This window comes from Jatropha curcas, chromosome 1, assembly GCF_041381405.1.
Source record: "Jatropha curcas cultivar XTBG-Jc1 chromosome 1, XTBG_Jcur_1.0, whole genome shotgun sequence".
NCBI classification, from domain to species: Eukaryota; Viridiplantae; Streptophyta; class Magnoliopsida; order Malpighiales; family Euphorbiaceae; genus Jatropha; species Jatropha curcas.
In genome coordinates this window covers 24891751-24918010 of record NC_143151.1, presented here as the reverse complement: position 1 = coordinate 24918010, position 26260 = coordinate 24891751, and the positions used below count along the sequence as shown (strand labels likewise).

The 26260-nt window shown below is 33.8% G+C and overlaps 2 protein-coding genes and 1 long non-coding RNA gene across 3 annotated transcripts; 1 reads left to right on the top strand and 2 right to left on the bottom strand.

Annotated features, from left to right (window-relative positions):
* Positions 1 to 9397: 9397 nt before the first annotated feature.
* On the bottom strand, positions 9398 to 12507 carry LOC149499209 (uncharacterized). The gene is made up of 2 exons (XR_016319588.1): positions 11957 to 12507; positions 9398 to 9632 (listed from the first exon to the last, which is right to left on the bottom strand). It is a non-coding gene; the product is annotated as an uncharacterized LOC149499209 (long non-coding RNA).
* A 4873-nt stretch (positions 12508 to 17380) lies between these two features.
* Positions 17381 to 20597, top strand: LOC105644205 (F-box SKIP23-like protein (DUF295)). Its single transcript, XM_012229481.4, has 2 exons — positions 17381 to 18675; positions 19990 to 20597. The coding sequence occupies exons 1-2, from the start codon at positions 17478 to 17480 to the stop codon at positions 20010 to 20012; spliced, it is 1221 nt and encodes a 406-aa protein (XP_012084871.2). The 5' UTR covers positions 17381 to 17477; the 3' UTR covers positions 20013 to 20597.
* Positions 20598 to 21172: 575 nt separating this feature from the next.
* ROPGEF1 (rho guanyl-nucleotide exchange factor 1) lies at positions 21173 to 25559 on the bottom strand. Its single transcript, XM_012229480.4, has 5 exons — positions 25010 to 25559; positions 24412 to 24528; positions 23762 to 24300; positions 22176 to 22529; positions 21173 to 21852 (listed from the first exon to the last, which is right to left on the bottom strand). The coding sequence occupies exons 1-5, from the start codon at positions 25287 to 25289 to the stop codon at positions 21421 to 21423; spliced, it is 1722 nt and encodes a 573-aa protein (XP_012084870.1). The 5' UTR covers positions 25290 to 25559; the 3' UTR covers positions 21173 to 21420.
* Positions 25560 to 26260: the final 701 nt, after the last annotated feature.

Below are 26260 nucleotides of genomic sequence, written 5' to 3'. Positions count from 1 at the left end.
GTCGAAACAACGTGAATTTCTCTTCAGCCGGTAGAGGTTTTCAGGCACAGCAACGTGGGAGCAAGGCTGATGGAGGCGCGCCTGAGTCGCAGCAAACACAGCGGAGGACGTTACCACCTGGTCTTCGTCGTATGACACCCGAAGAAAGGGAACTGTACTGCAATGAAATCTGTCAGGTATGTAATAAACAGGGACACATTGCGAAGATCTGTTGGTGGGTGATTAGTGCTGCTAATCAGTCGGCAAAGCTTCCACATGCCTTGGCAGCCCTGACCTTGGATAACACAATTACGAACACCGATTGGACTGCTGACTCAGCAGCTACTGACCATATGGCTGCAAATCAAGGTATGTTCTCTACCTTAAATCAATATAATGATTTAGTAATAATTGGTAATGGTACCATGATTCCTATCACTGGAATCGGTGATTCATGTGTGGAAAACAATAGAAATAATATAAAGTTAAATAATGTTTTGTTTGTTCCACGAATGAAGAAGAATTTGTAATCTGTGGGAAAATTGACAAGTGATTATCCTATAAACTGAGTTTACTAATAGTAATGTTTTCTTAAAGGATCGAAAGACAGGGAAGGTAATTTTGGAGGGCCCAAAGAAGGATGATCTATATATACTTCCTAATCGGCGTGCAACGACAAATTTCTCTCAACGATTTCGATCGTGCAGTGCTGATATATGGCATCAAAGGCTTGGACACTCTCAAGCTTCATCTATTGTTAAGTTATCAAATAAGGGCCTTATTAGTGTTGATGGTCCACTTAAAATTAATAAGATTTGTGATAGTTGCCAATTAGGCAAATTTAGCAAGTTTCCTTTTACTACAAGTACAATTTCTACTACTTCTATGTTTGAACGGGTTCATTGTGATTTATGGGGTCCTGCACCACTTTTGTCTATTGCTCGATATCAGTATTATGCTTGTCTTGTGGATGATTATACGAGATTCATGTGGTTGTTACCTTTACGCGCAAAATCTGATTTTTTTACTGTTTTTGTTGCATTTGAGAATTATATTAAGCGTCAATTTGGCGCTGAAATAAAAATTCTCCAAACCGATGGTGGAGGTGAATTTGTTAATAAACAAATGGCTGAACATTGTTTAAAAACAGGTCTTGTTCATCGACTTTCTTGTCCACATACACCCGAACAATCAGGAGTTGTGGAAAGACGACATCGCATGATTCGGGAACTTGGAATGTCAATGATGTTTCAAAGCCGAGTACCCTTATTTCTTTGGGTTGAGGCTTTCACATCCGCTGTTTATTTGATTAATCGCTTACCATCATCTGCTTTAAATTTTGAATCTCCATTTTTCCGATTATTCAAAAAATATCCTGACTATTCAATGTTGCGGGTGTTTGGTTGCAAATGCTTTCCATACACCTCGGACAACAAAACAACCAAATTTGATTCTAAATCTTCTCTTTGTGTGTTTACAGGATATACAGAGCAGTACAAGGGTTATAAATGCTATGACCCAAAACAGTGGAAGTTCATAATTTCTCGACATGTCACATTTGATGAAACTGACTTTCCGTATAAATCAAAAGAAACTCCAGATTCTCAGCTTATTCTTAATCTAATTGATTCATGGATTATGCCGTCGAAAATTGTCACTAATTCTGCGTGCAATTTTATTCCAACGATTTCAGGAGGGACTGCTCAAAATTCTCAAGTCGCAGCTGATTTAATTGTCATGCGAACTCACTCAGTTGATGCGTCTGGCGGAACGAAGGCTTTACAAAATAATGAAGAAACTCGAGTTGACCAGGAGCAGCAAGCCTCTTCCGACGAATATACTGCACAACCACCGACGGAAAATCAGTCCGATGGGAACAATACAAACATCGAAGCTAATTCGAATACTGAGGAGAACTATAAGGAGATTGCACAATCTCAACCTCAGCAATCTTCAGAAAATAACATAGTCTCTGTTTCAACTGAAGGGAGTTGTGCGAGTACTGAAATTTCAGCAGCTGCTACAGATATTGGTGTAACAGAATCGGATGCATCAGCTCAACAGGCACCTCGACAGCATACTATGGTAACTCAATCTCAGCGTGGAATAGTGAAACCCAATCCGAAGTATGCCTTGCTTGTTACAACGATAGATTCAATTCCAGCAGAACCCAGAATAATAAAAGAAGCAATTGCACATCCAGGATGGAAGAAGGCAATGGAGGAAGAGATTTCAGCCTTGAAAAAAAATTGTAAATGGGATCTTGTGCCAAGAACAAAAGATATGAACGTTATAGGAGCGAAATGGGTTTTTAAAGCAAAGCTTATGCCTGATGGTACTTTGGAACGCTTGAAAGCTCGCCTGGTAGCCAAAGGATACAATCAAGTAGATGGAATTGATTTTCTTGAAACTTTTTCTCCTATTGTGCGACCAGGTACAATTCGCCTTGTACTTTCTATTGCTGTTGTTAAAAATTGGCAGGTACGACGGTTGGATGTCAAGAACGCATTTCTTCATGGCTATGTGAACGAAGATCTTTACATGTCTCAGCCTCCTGGATTTGTTGATTCATCAAAGGCGTCATATGTCTGCAAACTAAAAAAGGCGTTGTACGGATTGAAGCAAGCGCCACGGGCCTGGTTTGATCGCTTGAGTAAATTTTTAATTTCTCATGGTTTTATTTGTAGTTTAGCTGATCCATCACTTTTCATTTGCCATTATGGTTCAGAAACATTAGCTTTATTGGTTTATGTGGATGACATGTTATTAACTGGGTCTAGTGATAAATTAATCAAATCTTTTCTGGAGTTTTTATGCAGTGAATTTAACATGAAAGATCTTGGTCCTATTCATCACTTTTTGGGAATGGAAGTCATAACAACGGCAGATGGGTTACATCTTTCACAAACTAACTTTGCTCTTTCTATTTTAAAGAAGTTTCAAATGCAGGATTGTAAGCCAATGCCAAGCCCACAATACACGAAGCATGATTTCAAAGAAGCCAAATCACTGGCCGATCCTTTTGTCTATAGAAGTGCCATTGGAGCACTGCAGTATCTCACTCTAACGCGGCCGGATATTGCCTTCAGTGTCAACTATGCGTCACAATTTATGCAAGCTCCTACAACCTCACACATGAAACTCATTCATAGAATACTACGCTACATCAAAGGATCGCTCGAGCTTGGAATCAAAATAACAAAGGATTCGACGCTTGAGCTTAAGGTTTATTCCGATGCTGATTGGGCAGGTTGTCCCGCAACACGCCGTTCAACAATTGGGTATTGTACCTTCCTCGGCAAGAATATCATTTCCTGGTGTGCCAAAAAACAAAGTACCATATCTCGTTCAAGTACGGAAGCCGAGTATAGAGCTATGGCACATACAGCAGCTGAACTCACATGGCTCACGTTTTTACTTCAAGAAATTCGGGTTCCTAGTTCAATTCCAGTTTTATATTGTGATAACTTGAGTTCATTGTATCTTTCTGTAAATCCAGTTCTGCATGCTCGAAGCAAGCACATCGAGTTAGACTATCATTTTGTTAGGGAAAGAGTTGCTCAAGGACTCCTCATTACCAAATATGTTCCATCCGCACAACAACTCGCGGACATATTTACCAAATCTGTCTCCAAGTCTGCCATTCGATCTGTCATCGCCAAACTATGTCTCAGCCCTCGCCATAGTTTGAGGGGGGATAATAGAATATTAAGGAGCGATAAGGTAGATTATTCTAGAAATCCCCAAGGCCGCCGATTTGAGTAAATAATGGAGGGATAAGGCTGATTTATAGGAGTGATAAGGTTTAATAATTAAAGAATATGTGTTGTAATAGGAGTCCTAGAATAGCTTAATTCCTAGCAGAATATTAGTTTAAATAGACAATTGCTTCTGTATTATGTTTAGAAATATAACGTTTTTCGTTCATTTTTTTCTCTCCAAATTCTGTTTTTCATCTTCTTGAACCCTTTTAATAGCATGAGTGCATCAGTCTGGATATCTTGTAATAGACAACGGTTAGTTTTGGTTTTGACAGAAACATTGCATTTTTTGGCAAGGGTATGAACTGAAATCAGGTTGCTTTTAAAACTAGTGAACAACCCTTCATGTAAAATCAGTTTGTGATTTATCTTTATTGTACCAGCATGTATGACTGTTTTATATGAACCATCAGCTAGTTTGACAAGTCTAGGTGTTGGTAATTTGTAAGTGTAATAAAAAAGTTTTGGGTTTTTGGTCATATGGTCGATAGCACCTATATCTATTATCCAATTGCTTTTATCCTTAGTCATGTAATTAAAACGAGATGTGTTTACATTACCTGCAAATCATGTATTATCTGCACTGTCAGCATTGTCATTGATCTTGCAAGTTTGCACTTCTTTGCCCTTCACCATCTTCATAACCTCTTGCTAAATTTGCTTTGTTATATTATCATTGTAATCTCCATATGCTTATAGATTCATCAATATTAAACTCTCTAGAGGAGTTTCATTTACTAGATTTGACATGCTAACATTAGCTTGTGCTCTTTGCTTTGCAGTCTCCATATCCTGATTTCCATTCAGGATATCCATGTAGTTTAAAACATATGTCCCTTGTATGTCCTCCCTTTTTGCAATGATTGCAATACCTATCTTCCTTTTAATTTGGCAAAATTTCTCCCATCCTGAATTTCTAATGATTGTTAAATCTGTTTGCATACATTATTGTTGAATGTTCACTTAATTCAAAACTCAAAGTGGAACCTCCCTTTGCTTTTCAACCCTAAGAATCATTGAACAAGCTCGGTTAACACTAGGAAAGGAGTCCATGAGTAGTATTTGATTTCTCACATTATCATATGATTCATTCAATCCCATCAAGAATTGTATGAGTTTGTCTTCACTATATATTTCTATCATAGTTCTTAATGCTCCACATGTACATGTAGGTAAAGGCCTTAAGCATGTCAACTCATATCGTTACCTTTTCATCTTGGTAAAAAACACTATGACTGAGCTATTTTCTTGGTTAATACTTGATATTTCTTGTTTGATTTGGTAGAGCAGAGGGACATTACTCTCACCAAATCATTGTGTTAGCTCCTCCTATAGTTTTTATACACATTTGTGTATAATATATCCTTTGATATGGAATTCAAAATCCATGACACCTCCATACTGTCTACCCTCAGCCATTTTTCAATCATATGTAAATTATTTTATAGTTTTTCACATTGTCCATTAAAAAACCCTAGCTTATCTTTAGCTCTCAATGCAATTATCACAGATGCAATTATCACAGATCTATTCCAAGACAGGTAATCAGTACCATAAGTAAAACACTTATAAGGTTTGTAGTAGGATTACCTGAATTAAGTAGCTTTAATGCATCTGATTCCTCCATTTCCGCACTTACAGGTGTTGCAGTTATGGATGAATATGTCTCCCGATTTGCTGATTCAAGGAGATGAACAAGAACAAGCACCGATTCACAATAATGAATAAGAACAAAGATCAATCCACAGTATCATAAGCTCTGATACAATGTTTAGAAATATAGAATTATGAGAAAAATTGTAAAACTATACGAGAAGAATTTATGGATCTACTTCTTTATCAATGAAAAGAATTGTACAATAGGATGAACTAATGAAAAATTGATAACCGCTATGTATTTATACTAAGTCATATCTAGTATTGTGTGTATTCTCTTATTGTAGCAAAACTATTTTGCCTAACTAACTTTGTTATTCACATCAGCTTTGGTGCATATAAATTAATGTAGGCCTCTTCTTCATGTGGTCCATTGTGCTAGTTGGACTTTGTGTAATCTCAGGCCCATTTTGCATATAACCATAGTAAACCTAGTTTCTCAATTCGTTTTATTCTTAGCCAAGTTTGATAAACCTAGCATCGCTCTCTCAAATGTTTCCTTCAACCCCAGCACCGTTTCCAACCCTTGATCTTTGCATTCCTTTTTATCATTACTTTCGTTCATTAACTTATTCATAATTCTCAGTCCCTTCTCAAAATATCAGGATATAAAAAATGGAGTCTCAATCTTGTATTAATAGGTCCGCAGTTCTTTCCCATCCCGTCCCATCTTTTGGGATGAGACAAGACGGGAATTCAGGTCTATTGGACAGAACGGAATGGACTAGATTGGGAATCAATCATGATTTTTCATAGTCTTGCCAAATTATTTTTTATCAAAAAATATAAAATTACTATATTCATCAATTACAATCAAACAAAATTCATTTATATAACTTTGAATAAAGGAAATAATAAATAAATCAAATAGTTAATTCAGTCATTGATGATCTACTACTAAAGTTATAATAGAAGATTTTTGGGTAGTTATTTTCTAGTTAATAAAAGCGTTAAATATAATAAAATAAAATAATATAAAAACTATATACAATTTACATTTACATGTAGTTTATGAATTTTAGCTCATCATTGTTTTTGTCATTATTGTCTTTAAGCTAATTTCAATTTGATACTTATTTAATTTATTCCTGAATATTATCTGAAAAATAAATAATGATAGCATTAAGTATAACATATAATCCAGTAATCAGGTTAATTAAAATTAATATTTTCTCTTATATCGATTAATCTTTCCATTTTTGTTTAATAGAAAAAATTTATTAAAAAAGATTTACTTAACACATATTGTGGAATAACAGAGGAAAATCCTATGTTGAAAAAATAAATTTAATTACTTGATTTATTTTATATTTAAAAATACATATTGTTATTATTATTTTAGCAGTAATTAGTATCATCAAAATACTAAAAATGAAAAAGGATGAACTGATTTTTATAAACATAATTTGGAATTCATAAACAAATACAACTAGAATTTTAATGAAAAAATGGAATGTAAATTCTTGATTTTCGAGATGGGAGTACGGGATGGGAAAAAACTTGATTTGGTACGGATCGATTTTAATCAAAGAACCAGTCCCGTCCTGTAATTATTTTCGAGATGAGATTCGGAACATGACTATTATTTTAATTAATTATATGATTGATTTTTGGCACATTTTTAGCAACCAACATCAATTTGGTCACTATTGTTATTAGTGACAAGCAAAACAGCTACTAAATAATTTGGTCTCCGTTGGGTTGCTATTAATTGGCGAATTTCTTGCAGTGTATTTAAAAAGTTAACAACTATAAGTAGGACTATTTTCTATTATCTTCTACTATTATTAATTAAAATAGGAATTCTATTAATAAGATGTTGATTGAGGTAGTTTATGTGAAATACCTCAAATTTTTATTTTCAAAACTTTTGAATTTTCATTAAATCAAAAATCCAGATTTATGATAATATGGGCTGTTAAGACCGAGTAATTCTAATTGAGCCCAAAGTTTTACGAATTGGGCCCAAGCCCAAAAAACATATTATTTAGAATTTTCGTTTGGGTAATACTTAAAAATTCGATGAAAATAAAATGGAACACTAATTGTTAATCGATTAAAAATGTGTCTATATATATGTAACTACTGTATAAATTAATCAGCCTAAAATTAAATATCTTTGTTATTAATATTTTCCGAATAAATTGAGAAAATATTACGGAACTGAACAAAATAATCAAATAAATTGAACCGGACCCAAAAATCAAATTAATTTTTCGAAAACCAGATGAAAAATCCATAAATCAATTGAAAAACCAAGCTAAAACCATGATTTAAACCAAACTAGACTCGAATCAACCCAAACCCCATCCACCAATTAGAAAATTCTAGAAAAAAAAAAAAAAAGAGAAGAAAGAAAAGAGAAACGAGAAGAGAGACTCAGTGGTCTCTCTCTCGCTCTTCTCTCTCAACAACCCCCCTCCCCTTTTCTTCTCGTTCTCCGACCACCGGCCTCCAAATCCGGCAAATAGATACTCTAAAAATATCTACTCGTCGCAAGGAGTTTGATTTAAACTTTGGCTCCGTTGCAACAACTTCTCCGGCGATTTCCCATCGCTTCCGATGACTTGAGGCGTCGAGGTTAAATTTTCCGGCCACCATGCACGGCGGCGACAGCGGTGGTCCGGCGAGGCTCCGGTGAGACTCCGGCGAAGACCCCGAGAGGCAGAATGATCTCCTCTTCGCGCGGATCACGAAAATCAAATCCAATTTTTGATCGGTACATTGTAAGGCCTAGTTGCTTGTTTTCGGTATAAATTTTAAAACTTGAAGAAATTAATTAATTGAATATAAGAGTAACTGAATTAGTAAAAATTGGAAATTTATGGACATCGATTATAGAATCGGACTTCTAGGTAGTTGAAGGATAATAAAGATTTTCACCGAAAATAGAAATGCTTAAATTCAAATTAATACGTAAATATCGTTAATTATGATTAATTATATTATAAAAGGGAATTAATAATTGTAGTACATCTGTGGTATAATAACCAGTCTAGTTAATTATGCTACTCTCATTTTAATATTGCTAATATTATTAATATCATGCATTATCGCTATATTGTGATGCACTATTTGTTGATATTAAATATTGCTTGATTACTTGTGCTGTGATATTGTTGTGCTTTGTTTGTGTGGAATTGGGATGAAGTGGGTCACCATGAGTTTGTGAGACCGTTACCGTTATATGGATCCTGATTATGATTACCGTTACCGTTATATGGATCCTAATTACCGTTAGCCGGGTAAATGGGAGATCGGCGCCCCCGTGTGCACCTACCGTTACCGTTACCGTTAACCACAGGATGGCCACTTGTTGTTGCGCACCTGAAAATCTAGATTTGATTGCAGCCCGCAGGGTGGCCTCCTATTGTGAGCGCTTGATGATCTAGATTGGATGGAGACCACCGAGTTGCCTCCTGTTGGTATGAAAAAGAAAAGAGAGAATGGAAAAACAATGAGAGGGCTGGTCAAGTGAGGATTAGACCGGTCGGCCAGTATGGGGGATCGGCTCCCTGGTGTACACGTGAGAGGATGAGCCATGTGGGAGGACGTGTAACACCCTCCGCCCAGTCCCGAGAGACCCGACGGCGGATGCCACATTCGGTGCCGGAGACACCATCTTAACTTAACATATAAATCATAAAACTAAAATTATGAATTAGAAGTAATTGAGTATTCACAAGTTTAGCGAGTAAATTTTTTTTTTTATTTTTATAATAGCAATTTCATTTCATTTTCCTTGCATTTTTTTTATATACATTGGGAAAATTCCTACAGAAATATTGTAAGAATATCCTTTTAAAAACTGAGCTCGCCAAACATGTGAATACAAAATACTTCCAATTAAACTCTAAACTTCCAACATCTCCAAATAATCTTTATAACATAACAACACTTTTATACTTTCATAATTGAATAAATCCTCAATAGTATTTTAGATCCATCAATTAATTGCATTCATTATATCTATCAAGTCTTAATGAACTAATCATATCAACTGACTTCAAATATTTCATATTCAATCAATCTTACTCTTCTCTCCAAATATATACATCAAAATACTTTGTAATTACATACTTCAATTATATTTCAAATAACATAATATCTGAAAATGTAACAATTATACATGCCATCATTCTTCATTACATAAATCTCAATCGACTACTACCAAATTAGTCACTTCTGCTTTGATATTACTCTTCAAATCTTCAAGTAGCAACCACGATCTTCAACCTACGCGTGATAAAAATCGACGCGCTGAGTATAAAACTCAGTGGTGCTCATAATTCACATACTTACCAAAGTTGCGATGACAACTTACTTAAAAACAAATTTCATAAAATTATTTACAATCATAAATGCATTAAAATTCAACATACATTTCCATTTATAGCAAAACAAATAGCACATATACTAGTAATTAATAACATAAAGAATTTAATTCTTTATACCATAAATCCTTTACTTAAGACATTTTATCATCATAAATACTTTGGTTCCTTCAAATAAACTTATAATTAATAACATAAATAATTTAATTCTTTCAAATCATAAATTCATTACTTAAACATTATACCAATACATATACTCTTTATTTTTAATACCATGTACCGAAATATTATTTGATAACATAACCAGTAATTTCCAAAGTAATGTTTACTAAAATAATATGATCTCATTCGTTTAATTGTACAGATATTTGCCATAGGGCTCGCATACACTTAGGAGAAAGAGAAGCAGATAGGTTTTCAGAACAGATTCAGAATGGCCTTAGGTCGCCAACAGATTCAGAACATATAGAGCGCGTCCGCCCTAACAGAACAGAAGACACCCACGTGTCTAGCATATGATCATAGCTTCTTATCAGAATGGCATCAAATGCCGAGCATGCTCATCAGACAGAATAAAATCAAATCACGCATCAAATTCACACTAAGTATAGTAGAGCCCAAAATCCTTGTTTTAATTCTTAATTCATAACACTTATCATAAAACTTGTCTTATTCTTTAGTCTTCTTAAATTCATAATGTAAGCTTACTTTAGAACGTAGTAACTGAAAATTTCATCCTTAAACATAATTACTGAACATAGAAAATTTCTTATCATATGAAATCATACATGTAAGCTTACTTTAGAACTTAAGTAACTCATATACTTCAACATAATTACTTAATATAGAAAATTTATCATAAATCCCTTTTCTTTTAAAACTTTCTTAAAGTCATAATGAAATCATATTTTCCTTATTCAAAATTCAAAGCACATACACCTTAAATACCCATTTCTTTGTTAAAACTCTAAACATATAAAAGTTATCAAATAATCATACTTATGTCATATATATAAAATAATTAAGTAAGCTTTACTACACCAAGGTGGTACCAAGGGGAGGAATTTCCTTCTCCAATCAAGCATGCTAACACAACTCTTATGCACAAAAGTATCAATTTCAACCCTCATCATGCATTATCTAAATCAATTTCACACCTTTCCAATTTATATCCATTTAAACATATCCACAACAACACTTTTCAAACTTATGTCTTATTTTTGTCAAATAAATCTTAAAGGATACAAAGAATGAAGAGAACTTCATCACACATAATTCATACCTTCATTTATCCAAATAAACCTATAATTCATGACATAGAAAATTTCCAGCATTAATATAACCTTGACCTTTGCTGGGTTTTTAAGACATAACTTAAGTTCTGTGTCTCCAAATTGAGTGATGTTTGATTCATTAGAAAGCTAAAACAAAATAATACAAATGTTATGAAGGGACCACAACCCAGATCAATCTTTAAGATGGCAAAAAAAAGCTAGGAACACAGACCAACAGTCCAGACCTGATCAGCAGAACTAATTTCAATGTTTATCAAATTTCTACTTATCCAGACACTCAAATCACACCAATCCAAAACCAGAGAAGTCTCAAGACACAGGGCAACAACTCTCATGAAGAACTCAGAACATAATCTTATCATTATAGTGGTCAAAAAGGGCACTCAATTCAGTGATGCATGTAGCCCGTCATAACAGAGTCAGTTTGGGTGTTTCAGCCATAAGTTGAGCTATATATATCCAAATTGGACACAAGAGGATGGGTTGGAAAGCTAAGGAGCAGACCTACAACTTTCATGAAGGACTCAGACACTAATGGGAAATGCAAGGGATCGAAAAACAGTCCTTAATCACACCCAATAACACTTTTTCCTAATTTCAGCTTACTTAAATCATATACAAGGTAGAGATTTCTACCACATACTAAATACTCATCAAATATCATCTTAAGATCATAAATCCACAAATAATAACAAGAAAACTTAAGGCCTTATTCATCAATGGGTTCTGCCACTCTTGAAGAATGAAGAAGAAATTATTTTCCTTATCAATTCAACATATAAGCATGCTTAGAAATCTCTCAAGAACACATTTATACCACCAAAATTCAATAATCAAATCATTTCATATAAAATTCCCAATTTTCACAAAATAGTATAAACTTCACAAAATCAAAAATTGAAACAAGATAAGAGTGTTTATGAACACTAACCTTAAACATAAGCTCTAACAAGCTTAAATCAAACTCTTGAAGCCTTAGTTTTCCCTTGTCTTTGTTAGGAAGTTCTCCACCCTTTGTCCTCCAAATTACTTGAAATTATTCACCAAATATCATTTCTCAAGCTTTAATCTCAAAGATTAAGTACTTAATCAAAGTTTAATGGAGTGTATTTGATGTGTTTAGGAAGTAAAAATTAAAGACCTAAAGGAGAAGAAGAAGAAGAAGAAGAAGAAGAAGAGAAAGGTCACGTTAGATGGAGAGGAAAAGGAAGAAAATATGTTAGATCAAATAATGGAGTTGACTAGAGGGTAATTTGGTCCTTTCACCAAAATTGGATGGCTAGGATTGAGCAATGTAATTCAATCTAATGGCTACAAATATTCTCCAAATTAAATTCCTTCAAAATATTATTTATCTCCATAAAAATTCTTAAATTTAATCCTTAAAAATAATTCCTCTAATTTCCTTAATTAATATAACACCATCTCAAATTTACTCCATAAAAATAATTTCTCTAATTTCTTTAATTAATATAACAACATAATTCACTATTCACTAATTCTCTAATTTCTCTAAAAAAATATTCATTACTTACTTTCTACCCATAAAAATAATGTATACATACTCCAAAAATATTAAATAAAATATAACATATAGATAGTAATTTTTCCGGACCAAAATAATACTTATTCCCGGACCGATGGCACTATTCACAGACCGATAACTTACTATTTCAGACACAGAAAAATGGGGCGTTACAAGACGGCTCATCGGGGGTTTGGTGACTCCACTGACTAATTTCCACGTGATGTGATTATATGAAGGTGATAATAATTGTGATTGCTGTTGTATTGCCATTTGTGTGACAAACTGCATGATCATATAATTAAACGAATGACCAGATTAAAATATTTTAGCATCTGTGTGACTGTGTGGGGTGAGAGGGTTATCTAACCCTACTCATTGAGTTTGGCGCTCACCCCTGCCTACTATTTTTTTTTTCAGGTAATAGAAAGAAAGAAAAGCCCTATGGAATTGAAATACTTACTATAAAAGACTGTTAATGATAGAAATAATGATGTGAATGTAAAGGTAGAGTTCCGCAATTGTATTCCAGCTGGGTTGTAAATAAATAATGAAAGTCCAGATTAAATATATATGAACTGTATTTTGGATGCATATGTATAACAAGTTAATGGGCCTGAATCCATAATTATGAATAAAATGGGGAATTTAAAGAAGTTAGGTTTACTACGGACTTCGGGGGCCTTAAGCCCACCCAGGTCCTAGTGCCGGTCCGGCCCACGGAAATGGATCGTGACACTATGACACTTTGCTGGGATTACAATTAAAAAATTTGAGATTTCTTTAATAATTTAACTGGACAAAACGATAACACATAATGAACTAACTTTTTAAGAAAGTAAGAGAATCATCAATTAATTACCTTAATTGCACCTTTAACTGTCAAATTATCTCACATTTAAAAATTTTATAAATGCTTCCAACTTTATAAATTTTTATAATTTCAATCGTATTTAATCTTTTTATCCATTTCACATCAATTTCGATATTTTATAGTAATAGCACCTCAATTAAAAATATTTCTATCATTTTTAATCTATCATTATTTCTGTTTTCAAAAGCAGTAATGTATAATCAGAAAAGAAACAAAACACTTTAAAAATCAACAATGATCTCGGTGTCGTGGAAGAATGGTGCTATTCAGAAGAACTTATACTATATATATATATATTCCAAACCTTATTATTATTATTTTAAAATAAGATTTTAATATTAATTTGTGCCTCTAAAAAAGGTCATGTCCTATCTTTAATACAATTATTAGAAAGTAGCTAAACAAAATAAAAGTTTAAAATTATTTAAAATTGAGTTACATAATGTTAATTTTGTTTATTCGTTGGAGAGACAAAAGAACGTTGTTTACTCGTCAAAATAGTGAAAACTCTTATAGTCGATAGATGTCGAATTTGAGACATCTCATCACAAAACATTAATTTGATTCATTTGGATCACTATTTTAACTCTTTTTTTTTTTTCAATTGAACTTGTAAGGGATCTTTTTTAGCAAAAATTCATGGAAAATTTTGACACAAACAAACATTTCGCAAATATAATTTGAGTTAGTAAACACGTAGTTCATAAGTCAATTTAAATAGGTGAGCTAATAATTTGTAGAAAAATTTCCAATGTAATAAAATAAGAAAAAACAAATTAAAATTTAGTGACCCATACAAAATAAATAAATGTTTATATGATTAAATTAAAAATATTCAAATTTTAATGATCTTCGATGTCATTTATCCGGCAGAAAGCATTAGAATTTGGGTCCACGACCATGATCAACCATACTGCACTCACTTTGCAGCACCTTTTATCATTTTTTTTTTTTTTTTCATTTTATGGTGGCAAATGATGCATAACTTTCCAACTAGGAGCCAGCCACCAAGCCCTGCCTGCCTGCCACAAACATATTATTAGTTTGAAATATTAGTTTGCTTTTTTACTTGAGCCATTGGATTTCACAAGTAACAACAGCGAGGATACGATATAAGGTCCTCAGAAGAGGACCTTGAAATATTAGTTTGCTTTTTTATGTCCAACTCATGAGAGAATTGCCAATATAACTATAACCAGATATTGATCTTTTCGTATCAATGCTACTTGGCCAGTCTTAAATTCCTAATTACTGAAGGCTTTTAAATGAAGAGAAGAAGAGGAAGGGAAGAACAAGCCTTTTCCAGGAGCACATTTGACATATTTGAGAATTCTATGTAAGACTTGTAAGTGAAGATCTATTGGTTTGGATGAGAATTGACCGAGTCGGTTAACTACAAAAGTTATATCTAGTCTGGTTATGGTCAAATACAAGAATTTTTCGGCCAATCTTCTATAAATAGAAGATTGTTCATGAACAAATAAGGAATGATCACTGGTAGCTTATAGCCAAGAAAAACATATTTCTTGGCTCTATGTTTAAGTTTGGTCCTGTGACTAGCTGTGGCAAGACACAAAGAGCAAAGACTTTATTTAAGGTCACTGAGATCAGGTAAGGTTTGATACTAAAGGGCTTTTGTCTTTAAGTAGAGGAATAGGCAGTCCATTCATGAGATAAACTGAATGTAAGACAGCATATGACCAAAAAGATTTTGGAATTTTGGATTGAAAAAGCAATGCTCTAATAATGTTAAGGATATGCTAGTGCTTTCTCTCCACTCTACCATTCTGTTGAGGTGTCTCTACATATGTGGTTTCATGGGTTAATATGCCATTAAGAGTATAAAGTCATTCATTAAAAATTTAGGGGCATCATCACTTCTTATTGTTTTCATTTTGGTACTGAACAGAGTCTCAACTAAGTGTACAAAGGATTGCAATAATTATCTAGCTTCTGTTTTTGTTTTCACTATGAAAAGCCATATATTTCTAGAGTAATCATCAATTACTATTAAGAAAAGCTTATGAGCATGAATGGAAGTAACTAATAAGCCATGTGTTAACTGAAATGGAGCATAAGTCGTAGTAAGGCTAGGTGAAAAAGACAAGTGACAGAAGGAAAATGCTTATGAACAACAAGAAGCTTAGATGGAGAAAGATGGACAAACTAAAAATGCCACAGACTATTAGGTGAAAAGATTCTACTTGAGAAGTTGTAGTATTGAATGCAGATGCACTTAGAATGAAAGGGAGAAGTAGGGTCTGCAAGATATAAAGCATTCTTTATTTTAGCTGAACCAAATCATCCTCGAGGCATTTGAATCCTGAATGGAGCAATAATTATCTTGTAAATAGAGAAACGACAATGAGGGTAGAATAAAAGATAATTTTAATTGTGTACAGATCTCTCCTTATATAGACTTCATAAGGCTTCTTTAAATCGAATTAGAAAAATTAATTGACTTTTAAGGAAGAAATATTATTGCAGTAAAAAACGGATTTGTTCTTATATTTCTTCTCAGTTAGGAATACCAAAAAATCAAATAAGACTAGAACTCGATAAGGTAAGTCCCACATAATTTCCATGCAGATCATGCAAAAAATTTAAGTATAAAATTATAATTATTATACATTTCAATTTTCAAATTTATTTTATTGAACACTTCAACTTGCAAAATTAGATCAATTAAACACTCAATAAAAAGTTAAAATTTATGATAATTCTTGTTTGAAAAGTCATTTTAACTACATATCAAGCAGACATTTTGTTGTTAAAGTCAAAAACCCTAAAAATTATTGATATTAGTGTTGAAAAAGTGTGTTATATTATTAAAATTTACAAGTTCAGGTGCACAATAAGTCATTCGCAAATTTTAGGATGCCACAAAATTAAAGTTCCAAAATTCATGGGTGAATTTATGTATTCAGCCGATATTATTTATATGATGGTGGTCCAATGACCATAACCTTTATATTTAAATATATGTATGTAAATGAATGAATTATTATTCAGACCTTTATATTTAAATATGTCAAATGGACCATTAATTAATGGATATGAATGAATGAATTATTATTGAATAGTTTGAATTATTTAAAGGCTCAACACATAAATTTGCTCTTGAATTTTGCGATTTTAATTGTGGTACCCTTAATTTTTATTTTGGCTTATCCAATACTTCAATTTATAAAATTACACCAATTAAACAATTCAACTTGCAAAATTATTTTATTGAACACTTCAACTTGAAAAATTAGATCAATTAAACGCTTAGTTGAAAAAATGTGAAATTATTATTTCACAATTTATGCTAACTCTATATTAAATTAATATTTTGCAACGTTACCAAAATTTGCAAGTTCAAATGCACAATAAAATTGCAAAGTTGAGAGGTGAATTTTTATATTTAACCATTATTTAAATGGATGAATGTCTTGTTTCACTCTTATGATGTGAACTATACCAAGGAGATATTTGTACTTATACATATTAGGTCTCATCAAATTTATGGATAACATCTCCTATTGAGAGAGATTTTAATATTCTTATATGAATCCTACTAATTATCTTATTTCTTATTTCCATGTATATAAGAAATAATCTTATATAAATTTAAGAAATATTACATTAAATTATCACTAAACTAACATAACACCCTCCAACTATGAACTTACATCTAATGAAATATTTCTATCCTTGAAGTATAAAGATGGCAAATCCTCTATTTTATGAATTAGTAATGACAAACACAATGTCAATTAGTTAGACTTATCACCCTGGGATCAAAATTGGCATTAAAATTTTGAAGCTCAGTGACTTACTACTTGCAATAATAAAATTTCAAATAGAATTTCTAAAATAGAAAAACATCAATAGGACTTGAACAGCATCATATTGGGTGTTTGGGATGGGGCCCAACTCCAATTTCATTTGCAGCCCAATCTCAAAAGTCACTTCGTCCTTTTTAACCCGTGTCCCCTGCAGCCTAACGACTTTTCTTCTCCATCTCTCGCTAATTTTCCCTCACTTTCCCGGGAAAATCAGGCCGGAGAAATGGCTGAATGGGCCCAGCTCCCAAAAGACCTCCTCGAGCAAATATCCAAATGCCTCGAGACCTCCATTGATATCCTCCGATTCCGCTCCGTTTGCACTTCATGGCGATCCGCTATCTCCCCAAAACCTCGCCGATTATCAGGCACATTCCGGATACTTCCAAACGACGGAATCTCTCATACCTCCTTCGGTTTCTATCTCTCCAGACGCACCATATTTCTAATCGGATTACCCAATTCCCATTACCAAACGGACCCAGATGGCTGGCTCGTCAAAATCGAAGAAGATAACCCCGACAGAAAGCACTTGTTGAATCCTCTGTCAAGGTGTAAGTTAAATTCCTTACCCAGTAACTTCCCTCGCATTTTGAATTTATTGAACTTTAGGGTTTCTGAATTGGGTCAAGAATATGTTCTGCATCACGTTAACTACAAATCGAATTCGTCATCATCTGATATTGGTAATTTGTACATGGAGAAAGTGGTAATAATATGGCTAAATTGTGAAACCGAGTTTATGTTGCTTACAATCCATGTATCAGGAAAATTGGCTGTGTTTAAAAGTGGTGATAAGAAATGGACTATAATACAAGACATGCCTTCTCCTTATGATGATGTGATTGTTTATAAAGGGAATTTTTATGCGGTTGATAACACAGGGAGGACCGTGGTCGTGGGTTTGAACACAGAGTTAAGTTTGATTGCAAATCCTGTTTTTGGTGGTGACAAGAAGTATTTGGTTGAGTCAAATGGGGAGTTATTATTAGTTGATATGTATTTGAGTATTGATACTGGGGAAGGGAGTTTGAGCTTTGATGAGGAATATTTGGAGCATCTTGCACAGTATATGAGTGAGAGGACGGTAAGGTTTAAGGTTTTTAAATTAGACGAAGAAGTACAGAGCTGGATTGAGGTGAAAAGCTTGGGCAATCGTGTGTTGTTTTTAGGTGATGATTCTACATTTTCTGCAACAGTTTCTGACCTTAAAGAATGCAAAGGGAATTGTATATTTTTTGTGGATAATTTCTTCTATCCAAGGGAAGATTATCCGTCTGGGGGAGATGATGGACTATTGGTAGGTGGAGACATCGGTGTATTTGATTTGGAGAGTGGCGCAATAGGACCTTTAGGAAATTACCCTGAACATGCGAAGATGTTTTGGCCACCTCCTCATTGGGTTACTCTTAACCTCTATGGAGGTAAGCCTTCTCCTTTGACCTTTGTGTACTACTTTTCTGAGTTTTGTTTTTAGTTGTGCCTCGATTTCATTTGCTCGACTTTTATTAATATTTGCTATTAGTTTGTCAACTTTTCTTGTAGGCATTTTGGAAATGTTTCTACAATTTTTATCCCTGCATGTGCATTAAGTTTTAGTTCAACATATTGCCGAGTCAAATTGACCTCTAATGTTTAGAAAAAGGTTAGGCCATTATGATTCTGACAACATTTTGATAATCTTCATAATATTTATTGAATGCAATGTAAAATAGTATTGGGATTTTGCTTTTCACTAGCAGGATTTTTTTGGGTGGTGAGTGCTTCGAAGTGACTATAAGAATCATAAATTCTATTTTGATCAAATTCTAAACGTGATAAAGATTCCAATGAAGTTTTTACATTCCAGTTTAGTAGGGACTGCATAAACCAATTTGTCCTGAAAGTGCATTGTTTATCAATGTACTTTTGCAAATGAATCTCTGCATAGAAATTGTTGAAAATCGGAAGTTAACAGCTATGAGATATTTCTGAAGTTTGTTTTGAAATTCTCTATTTTTACGTAACCAAGTTTCCAATGCCTACCCTGGCTATCTTCTAAATATCTGCCTCACATTCAATTCTCTTAGATGTTCTATGACAAAGAAACAATATGTTTGCTAAAATCCAAAACTGGAAATGTTTTACCTTTGTTTAGTATGAATGAACTTGAAATATAGAATTTATTTATAAATGATATAATTTGGTTTTAGTTATGTTAATTGCCATAGAATTGAACTTAAGAGAGTGAAATGAACATTTTCATTTGTAACAAATGTGAGATTATAAAATTCCAAATCAAGTCCAGAAAATTTTGTGGATTCACTTATATAAAATGGGGCCTTAGTAGTTGGATTATGAGGTGTCCTGACATTCATAATTTTCTTATATCTAAGAGCTTAAAATTAGTTATTAGTTTTTGTGTTTGATGGCCACTTTGATCATCTTGATTTACTGGTGGGACTAAGCCAGCATATGGTTCATAGAGTGGTCACTAATTAGAGAGTTGCAGACCCACAATTATTTTGATTGATCATTTTGCCAGTGTAATCAAATAAAAAAATATATATATAAGAAAAGGAGCGATGATCAAAATATCAATAGTTTGTTTATTCCTTATTTCAAAAATCCTATTTCGATCGATTGGATAAAAAAATGATTTGAAATTATTACCATCACATTCATTTTGTATTTACAATTACTCCCTTTTAGTCTATGTACAGAGTAGTTTGCTGATTCTGATTTTATGAATTTAACAGGTGCAAGCTCAAAATCAACTTGAAGTGCTGTCCTTGTAAAATAACAATTAATTTTCTGCTTTGCTCCTATTAAATCTAGTCATGGTCTGATATTTAGATGATACACTGTATCTTCTGATGATCATGGACTTCTGATAGATGGAAGTTCTCAAGATAATACAAGTATTGTAATCAAAGATCCTGAACCGAAATTTCCTTGGATCTCTACGAGTTTGATCCCAGTCTATGTGAATGCCTGAAAGTTTTGGGACAGACTTGAGATTCTCATATCATGATTGTTGAAAGTCAATCAACAACTTGCTGTTTTCCGTCTACCAGGGAAGTGAAACTTCAATCACCCTGAAGCTGCATTATACATTTCACTATTTCAGGGATCAGCCGAGTGCAATCTCATTTCTTGATCTGGGTGGAGTCCAGAATTGACTGGCGATTCAATACTGACTGAATTTCCTTTCCCTGTCAGGGTTTTTTATTTATTTCATGTTGTGCAGTTTGTCTTTGGCCACTCATTAATTAGTTTCTAAAGTTGATTTTATGAATATTCATCATTTTGTATAGACTTGGATCCCCTAATAATAACAATAAATTGGTGAAACGTTTCTGTTACAGTTCTTCATGCTCCGTGATTAACATTTTTGTAGTAGAACAACTATGATTTTAAGTTGGCTTGGAAGGATATCAAATTTTTAGTTCAACGGAGAAAACTAAATTGTTTTTAAGGAAAATGATCTCTCATTTTTATATATTGATAAATTTATTATAATTTTACACATTTTTTTACTCACTAATTGATAGCAGCTACCATTGGTCGCTAGTCACCAACTTACAATTTATCATTTTTCTTTTTTTTTTTTTGTATTTTTATGTTTAACAATAAGTTTTTAAACTATGAAAATTATTTGATTAACATATTTCTATGGTTTTATAAATTAAAATTTTTAATATTTTTTCATTAATTTTTAATATTGCAACCAGGAAAAGTTTTTCCAGGCTATTTTCAATGAACAAATGGAACCTTTTACACTTTCTTTTATATATATATATATATATATATATATTCAAGAAACAAGTTAAATTAAAAATGCATTTGATTAATATTCCACCGGTTAACACTTCCTTTTTTTTTATTGAAGCTTATTCCACAATTATTTTCTTATTAAACTACATGCCAAATACGCCTGCCTAGAAAATAGAAGAGAGCATAACTTTCTTTATCGGAATACATAATCTTTGATCAATTACAACTTAAAATGTGCAAACAAAAACACATGATCAAAACTTTAGAACTTGATCTTTCTATATATAGCTAAAGGAATATACAAAGTTAGATACCAACCCTAGGACCCTGACAGTCACAATCCAAGGCTCCTAATCACATTCACATCTACAGGGCTCTTAACTCTCACTTGAGATAGTCAAGTTCTCCAAATGTCAATCTCGCTCAGGGGCATCTCCAGAAACTCTTCTTGAACTGAGGTTGCCAGTGTACGACCAAACCTTCTCAAAGTCAGCTGCATATGGTTTCTCTAACTTCTGATCGATTGCTTCCTTCACGTTGTTCCTATTTAGAGAGGATGGTGCTCTAGCTGGGCTTCCAGCCACTGGAGTGGAAGAACAGAAAGTTGGAGTTGCAAATGGAGAGGCGAATGGGCTGTGTTGGATGGAGAAGGGGCTAGGTGACATCCGCTTCTGAATAGGAAGACCACCCAACCCATTCCGATTGAATAGGGACATTGATTCTGCTGCAGCACATCGTTTGGAGGCATCGTCTACAAACAGAACATCATCTATCCTTGCCATAATGTTGAAGGCCAAGCTTTCCATTACTCTCGAGTAGCTTTCAAGAATCGACTGTCCAACGTCCTGCAAGAAAACAAACTCTTCACCACCATCATACTTTATTTTTCAATTAATCCTTAATTAATCAATAGTAAAGAAACCAACTGCATCACATGCTGCAACAATGCTCACAGGAAAACTTTATTGAACAGCGTCTAATGTAAGGACAAGAAACATTAACAAATCTAAGAGACAAAATTCATTTTTAGTGCATCTTTCTAAAAAGCGAGCAATGCAGTAAGTACTTGATAGGAATTCCATAAGAAATCACCCACATAAGCCCACTCTTCAATTCATTGAATTGCACCCTTAAGCTATTTGTTATGAAAGAAGCAATGAAGCAATACCTTGTTATATTGAATCTTGTTCATATCCAATGCTGTCTGTGGAAGGCCGGGGAAGCGAAGCCTTAGGCTCTGTAAGAGGGTCTCAGCTCGATGGGCCATAAAATGATTCTTTTTGGTGTCAGCAACAAGGCCTTTGACCTTAACACCCCATGATGAGTGCTTAACTTTTGTGTTATTCGTGGGCTTTTTCTGTTCTTTCTGCTTCCAGACATGAACGGCTGCCTCAATCCTGTTGGCTACTTCGAGTGTATGATGCTCTGTTGAGAGGTCTAGGCAATCAAGAAGACATTCCGGCTTGAACTGCTCAGCAGTTAAGTAGCGGTAAATGATATCTCCCAGGCAAGTTTTTCCACTCTGATTGTGATTGCACAAGAAAAGGCAAGTGGAAAAAAAAGGGTTAAAACATAGAATGAGAAGAAAATGCATAAAGAAAAGGAGAAGAAGAGAAACTACAAAAAATTTTCTGCTATTATCCCCAAAAAATGCAGGTAATAATATGTATTAACAGGGCATGCCAATTTCCGTAGTTCTATTCAATGCAACAGGTACATGCACTTTGTTCGATAGGATTGCATATGAGATATTTTCATAATCCAAAACTAATTTACTATTTTCCAGTTCTATGATATCCTGTTTCAGACTTTCAGACAGCTGGATTTCAACAAATAAAATTGATAAGCACCAAGAGTCTTGGTGAAGTAAAGCTAGAGAATTACAAGGTAATAAAATACTGTTGACAAATTCAGGAGAGATATACAAGAAAAAAATACCAAAAAAAAGTTCACAATAATTTGAAATATGTACGGCAAGACAAGAATGCTAATCTATTAACTACGGCATTAGCAAACCATTGAGCATTACTCTTCTGAAAAGGAGAAACTTCAGTAACAGTATGCACAAAATGGTTCCATTAGGCCTCTTATTCCAAGCAAGAAGCGACATGTTTAGCTTAGCTATAGAATTGGACCAATTGGTTGATCAAACTTACATTTTACCAGACAGGTGTGAGGTCGCAAGATTTGCAATGGGCATACCATCAAGGTTTTCAATGAAACAACAGTTCTACATTTATGTATTTTAGAAAGATAAAATGAAAAAAACAAAAAAGTGGGGCCAAGGGGATTAAGTACCAAAATTTGCACCAGCGTCTTCCCTCACATTATATCAGACAAGAGCACACACCAGAACATTATCTTCTTTGCTACACTACAACTGTATTATTTTTTAGTTGCTAATTCTTTTTAAATATTTCAAGAATATATCACTGAAAAGAATGAAATAACACCAGTACTGTAGTTTGTAAATAAAAACAGGTATCCTCTCAAGCCACCATTACAGAGTTTTGCATCAACAATTTATTTGCTAATGCAAATGAAATCTAAGTTCATAGAAGAGTCATATACGCAGTTACCAGCACTGTAAATCTAACAAAATCACCTCTCAGAACCTCATTTGTTACGGAAAAAGAAGATTTTACTGGAGAGAAATACAAACCAGCAAAGTTTCAAACCAATACGCTAAAAAGTTATCAAAGTGAACATGCTAGTGGTGCATACATTTCGATCAAAGAGAGACAGAAACCACACCTTAGGTAAGGTTTCCAAGTATGCACTAGGTATCTCCATCTCAGCAAGCACACTACTATTAATTGCCATTGCTGCCTTTAATATCTGGTTTGTGCAATCCCTGCATTGCTGCAACCTCTTTCTTGCATCCTCTGACAATCCATTCGATGGTACTCTTGGGCATGGCAACCACCACTTCTCTTCCTGCCTAATTGAAGGCCTTGCACTTGCAATGCTTGATGGATACACATCGCAATCACCACCATCAGCCAAGATAATCCCCCGATCAACATACCAGAATTCCGTGTCACAAAACCCATCAAGCATACTAATCAACATAGCATCAAGTTTCTTCAGGGCAGGGAGATTCATGTATAAATCTGACCGTGGTCGAGGTACCATGACTTCATATGTGCCCCCACCAGGGAATTGTTGTATTGAAGGAACAAGCTCAACAATTGAATCACTCACAGATAAGAGCCACTCCATCTCTCTGCGCCACATTGACTTCTTTTGTGGGGCTAATGGCTCTAACCTCCACAGCTCACCAAACACGGTTGCTACAAAAATCAACAAAAGCAAAGTTTAGACCTTAAAAAAAAAAACATAAAACACCAGATAAAATCATAAAATGTTATACATATGTTCAAAAAGAGAACTTTTATACAGACCAGAGAGATTAGTGATAGCATTTGAAATAGCAAGAGCAGTACATACTCCTTTACCACCTCCAGACATGTCCTCTCCCAACAGAAGCTTAGCGAATCTCTCTTTCATCATTTCCACTTCTGAAAAAGATAAATAAAATAAAATTACAAAAACATAGAAATACTTCAGAAGGGTATTCCTAAAAGGACAAAGGATTAACCGCAATTTGTAGTAGACATAATAATTACCTACACGTTACCAAGACTCGAGAAACCTATAGAAGAAATACACTAAATGGAAATTTAAAGAATTGCCTAAAAATTTTGATAAATCAAGAGTTCCTGAAATGGGAATTTAAAAAATTGCATAAAGATTTGATAAATTAAAGCTACTAAGCTCCTTCGATTCACCTAGACCCAGAATAAAAAATAGGTACAAAAACCTCAAAAAATTGTCGGTTTTCCTCTCCGCAGCCGGAAAACAAAAAGGGTTCTAAATTATCTCCTTCATTGACCTCAAATCTCACTCAATCCACCATAAAAGACATTAAACAACCCAACAAGTGAAATAACTAAGTTTAGAAAGAAAAAACAAAAGGATGACAATAATAATGAGAACTACCAGACAAATCCGTTTCCCGTTTCTCAGGCTTGACATCGCAAATCATGAAATCCTTTCCTCCAATGACGGGCAGCATCAACGGCCCTTGAAAAGAGAAACTAGATTTCCCCGGCGGACGAGGAGACGAAGTTATAGAACTGGAAGCACCTTCACCACCATCAAACCGCCGACAAGAGAAGCTACTACAACTCTCTGACTCGCTGACGTCAGCACTCAAACTGTAACTCCCACATCTCTCGCTTTGCTGATCAGAACCATCATCGGACGACACACTCCCCATAATATCAACAGAAAAGATCACTACAAATGAGAAACAGAAAAACGGATCTCAACCGCACATTAGCAAAAATGCCATTGAGAATGGATATTAGCGGTGGTTATGGCGGTGGTGGTGGTGATGATTGCTGTTAAAGGCAAAGTACTGAATAGATAAAAAGCACGCTTTGCTCTCTCTCTCTCTCTCTCTCTCTCTCTCTCTCAGTTTACTCGTATTGTACTCTATCAGTATTTGTCTCTGATAACCACTGCTGTTTGCTTTCTCTCTTTCTTTATATTTAATGGTTTTTCTCCTTTCTTTTTTTATTTTTATTTTTGTGGTTTCTCTATTTCCTGCATGTGTTCTTTTTCTTACTGTACTACTGAACAGTGAATTGGTGGTGGTGGTGACGGAGATAGAGAGAGAATGGACGGAAGTTTCTAGCAGTAGGTTGTCGTCTCTGTCTTCCGTAACAGATGGGTTTCGCACCCGACACGGTCCTTTTACTGTGGTCCCGCCCGACTTACGTCCTTTTTCGCCCGATATGCCACCTCAGCGTTTTGCTCATTTATCAACAGGATGTTTTGGAGGGTAGATGTAGTATATACATATTACATTTAATTATTTTTCGTTTTTTAAGAATACAGTATGTATGTGTGTTTGTATATCTTTATATTATATAAACAAATATTCAAAATAAAAATAAAAATATAATTAATTTTTTCTCCAGACACAAATTAGGCTCACTTTGCTTTTTACTTATTCCATATTATAATAGTATTTTATTTTTATATTTCTTATTCTATCCTTATTTAATTTATATCTTATCAATAATAATAATAATAATAATAATAATAATAATAATAATAATAATAATAATATATTATTATTATTATTAATCAAATCATGACATTTGGAAAAAATTATAAAAGCATATTAGTAAAATTTAAGTCAAAATTGTAATTTAATTATTTATATTAATTATAATTTTTTAG

Coding starts and splice junctions, on each gene's coding strand:
- ROPGEF1 (XM_012229480.4), bottom strand. CDS start 25,289: ATGGGGAGTGTGTCGTCCGATGATGGTTCTGATCAGCAAAGCGAGAGA. Junction 24,529..25,009: donor ACGGGAAACGGATTTGTCTG/GTAGTTCTCATT, acceptor TATCTTTTTCAG/AAGTGGAAATGATGAAAGAG. Junction 21,853..22,175: donor ACAAGATTCAATATAACAAG/GTATTGCTTCAT, acceptor GTTTTCTTGCAG/GACGTTGGACAGTCGATTCT.
- LOC105644205 (XM_012229481.4), top strand. CDS start 17,478: ATGGCTGAATGGGCCCAGCTCCCAAAAGACCTCCTCGAGCAAATATCC. Junction 18,676..19,989: donor TACTCTTAACCTCTATGGAG/GTAAGCCTTCTC, acceptor TGAATTTAACAG/GTGCAAGCTCAAAATCAACT.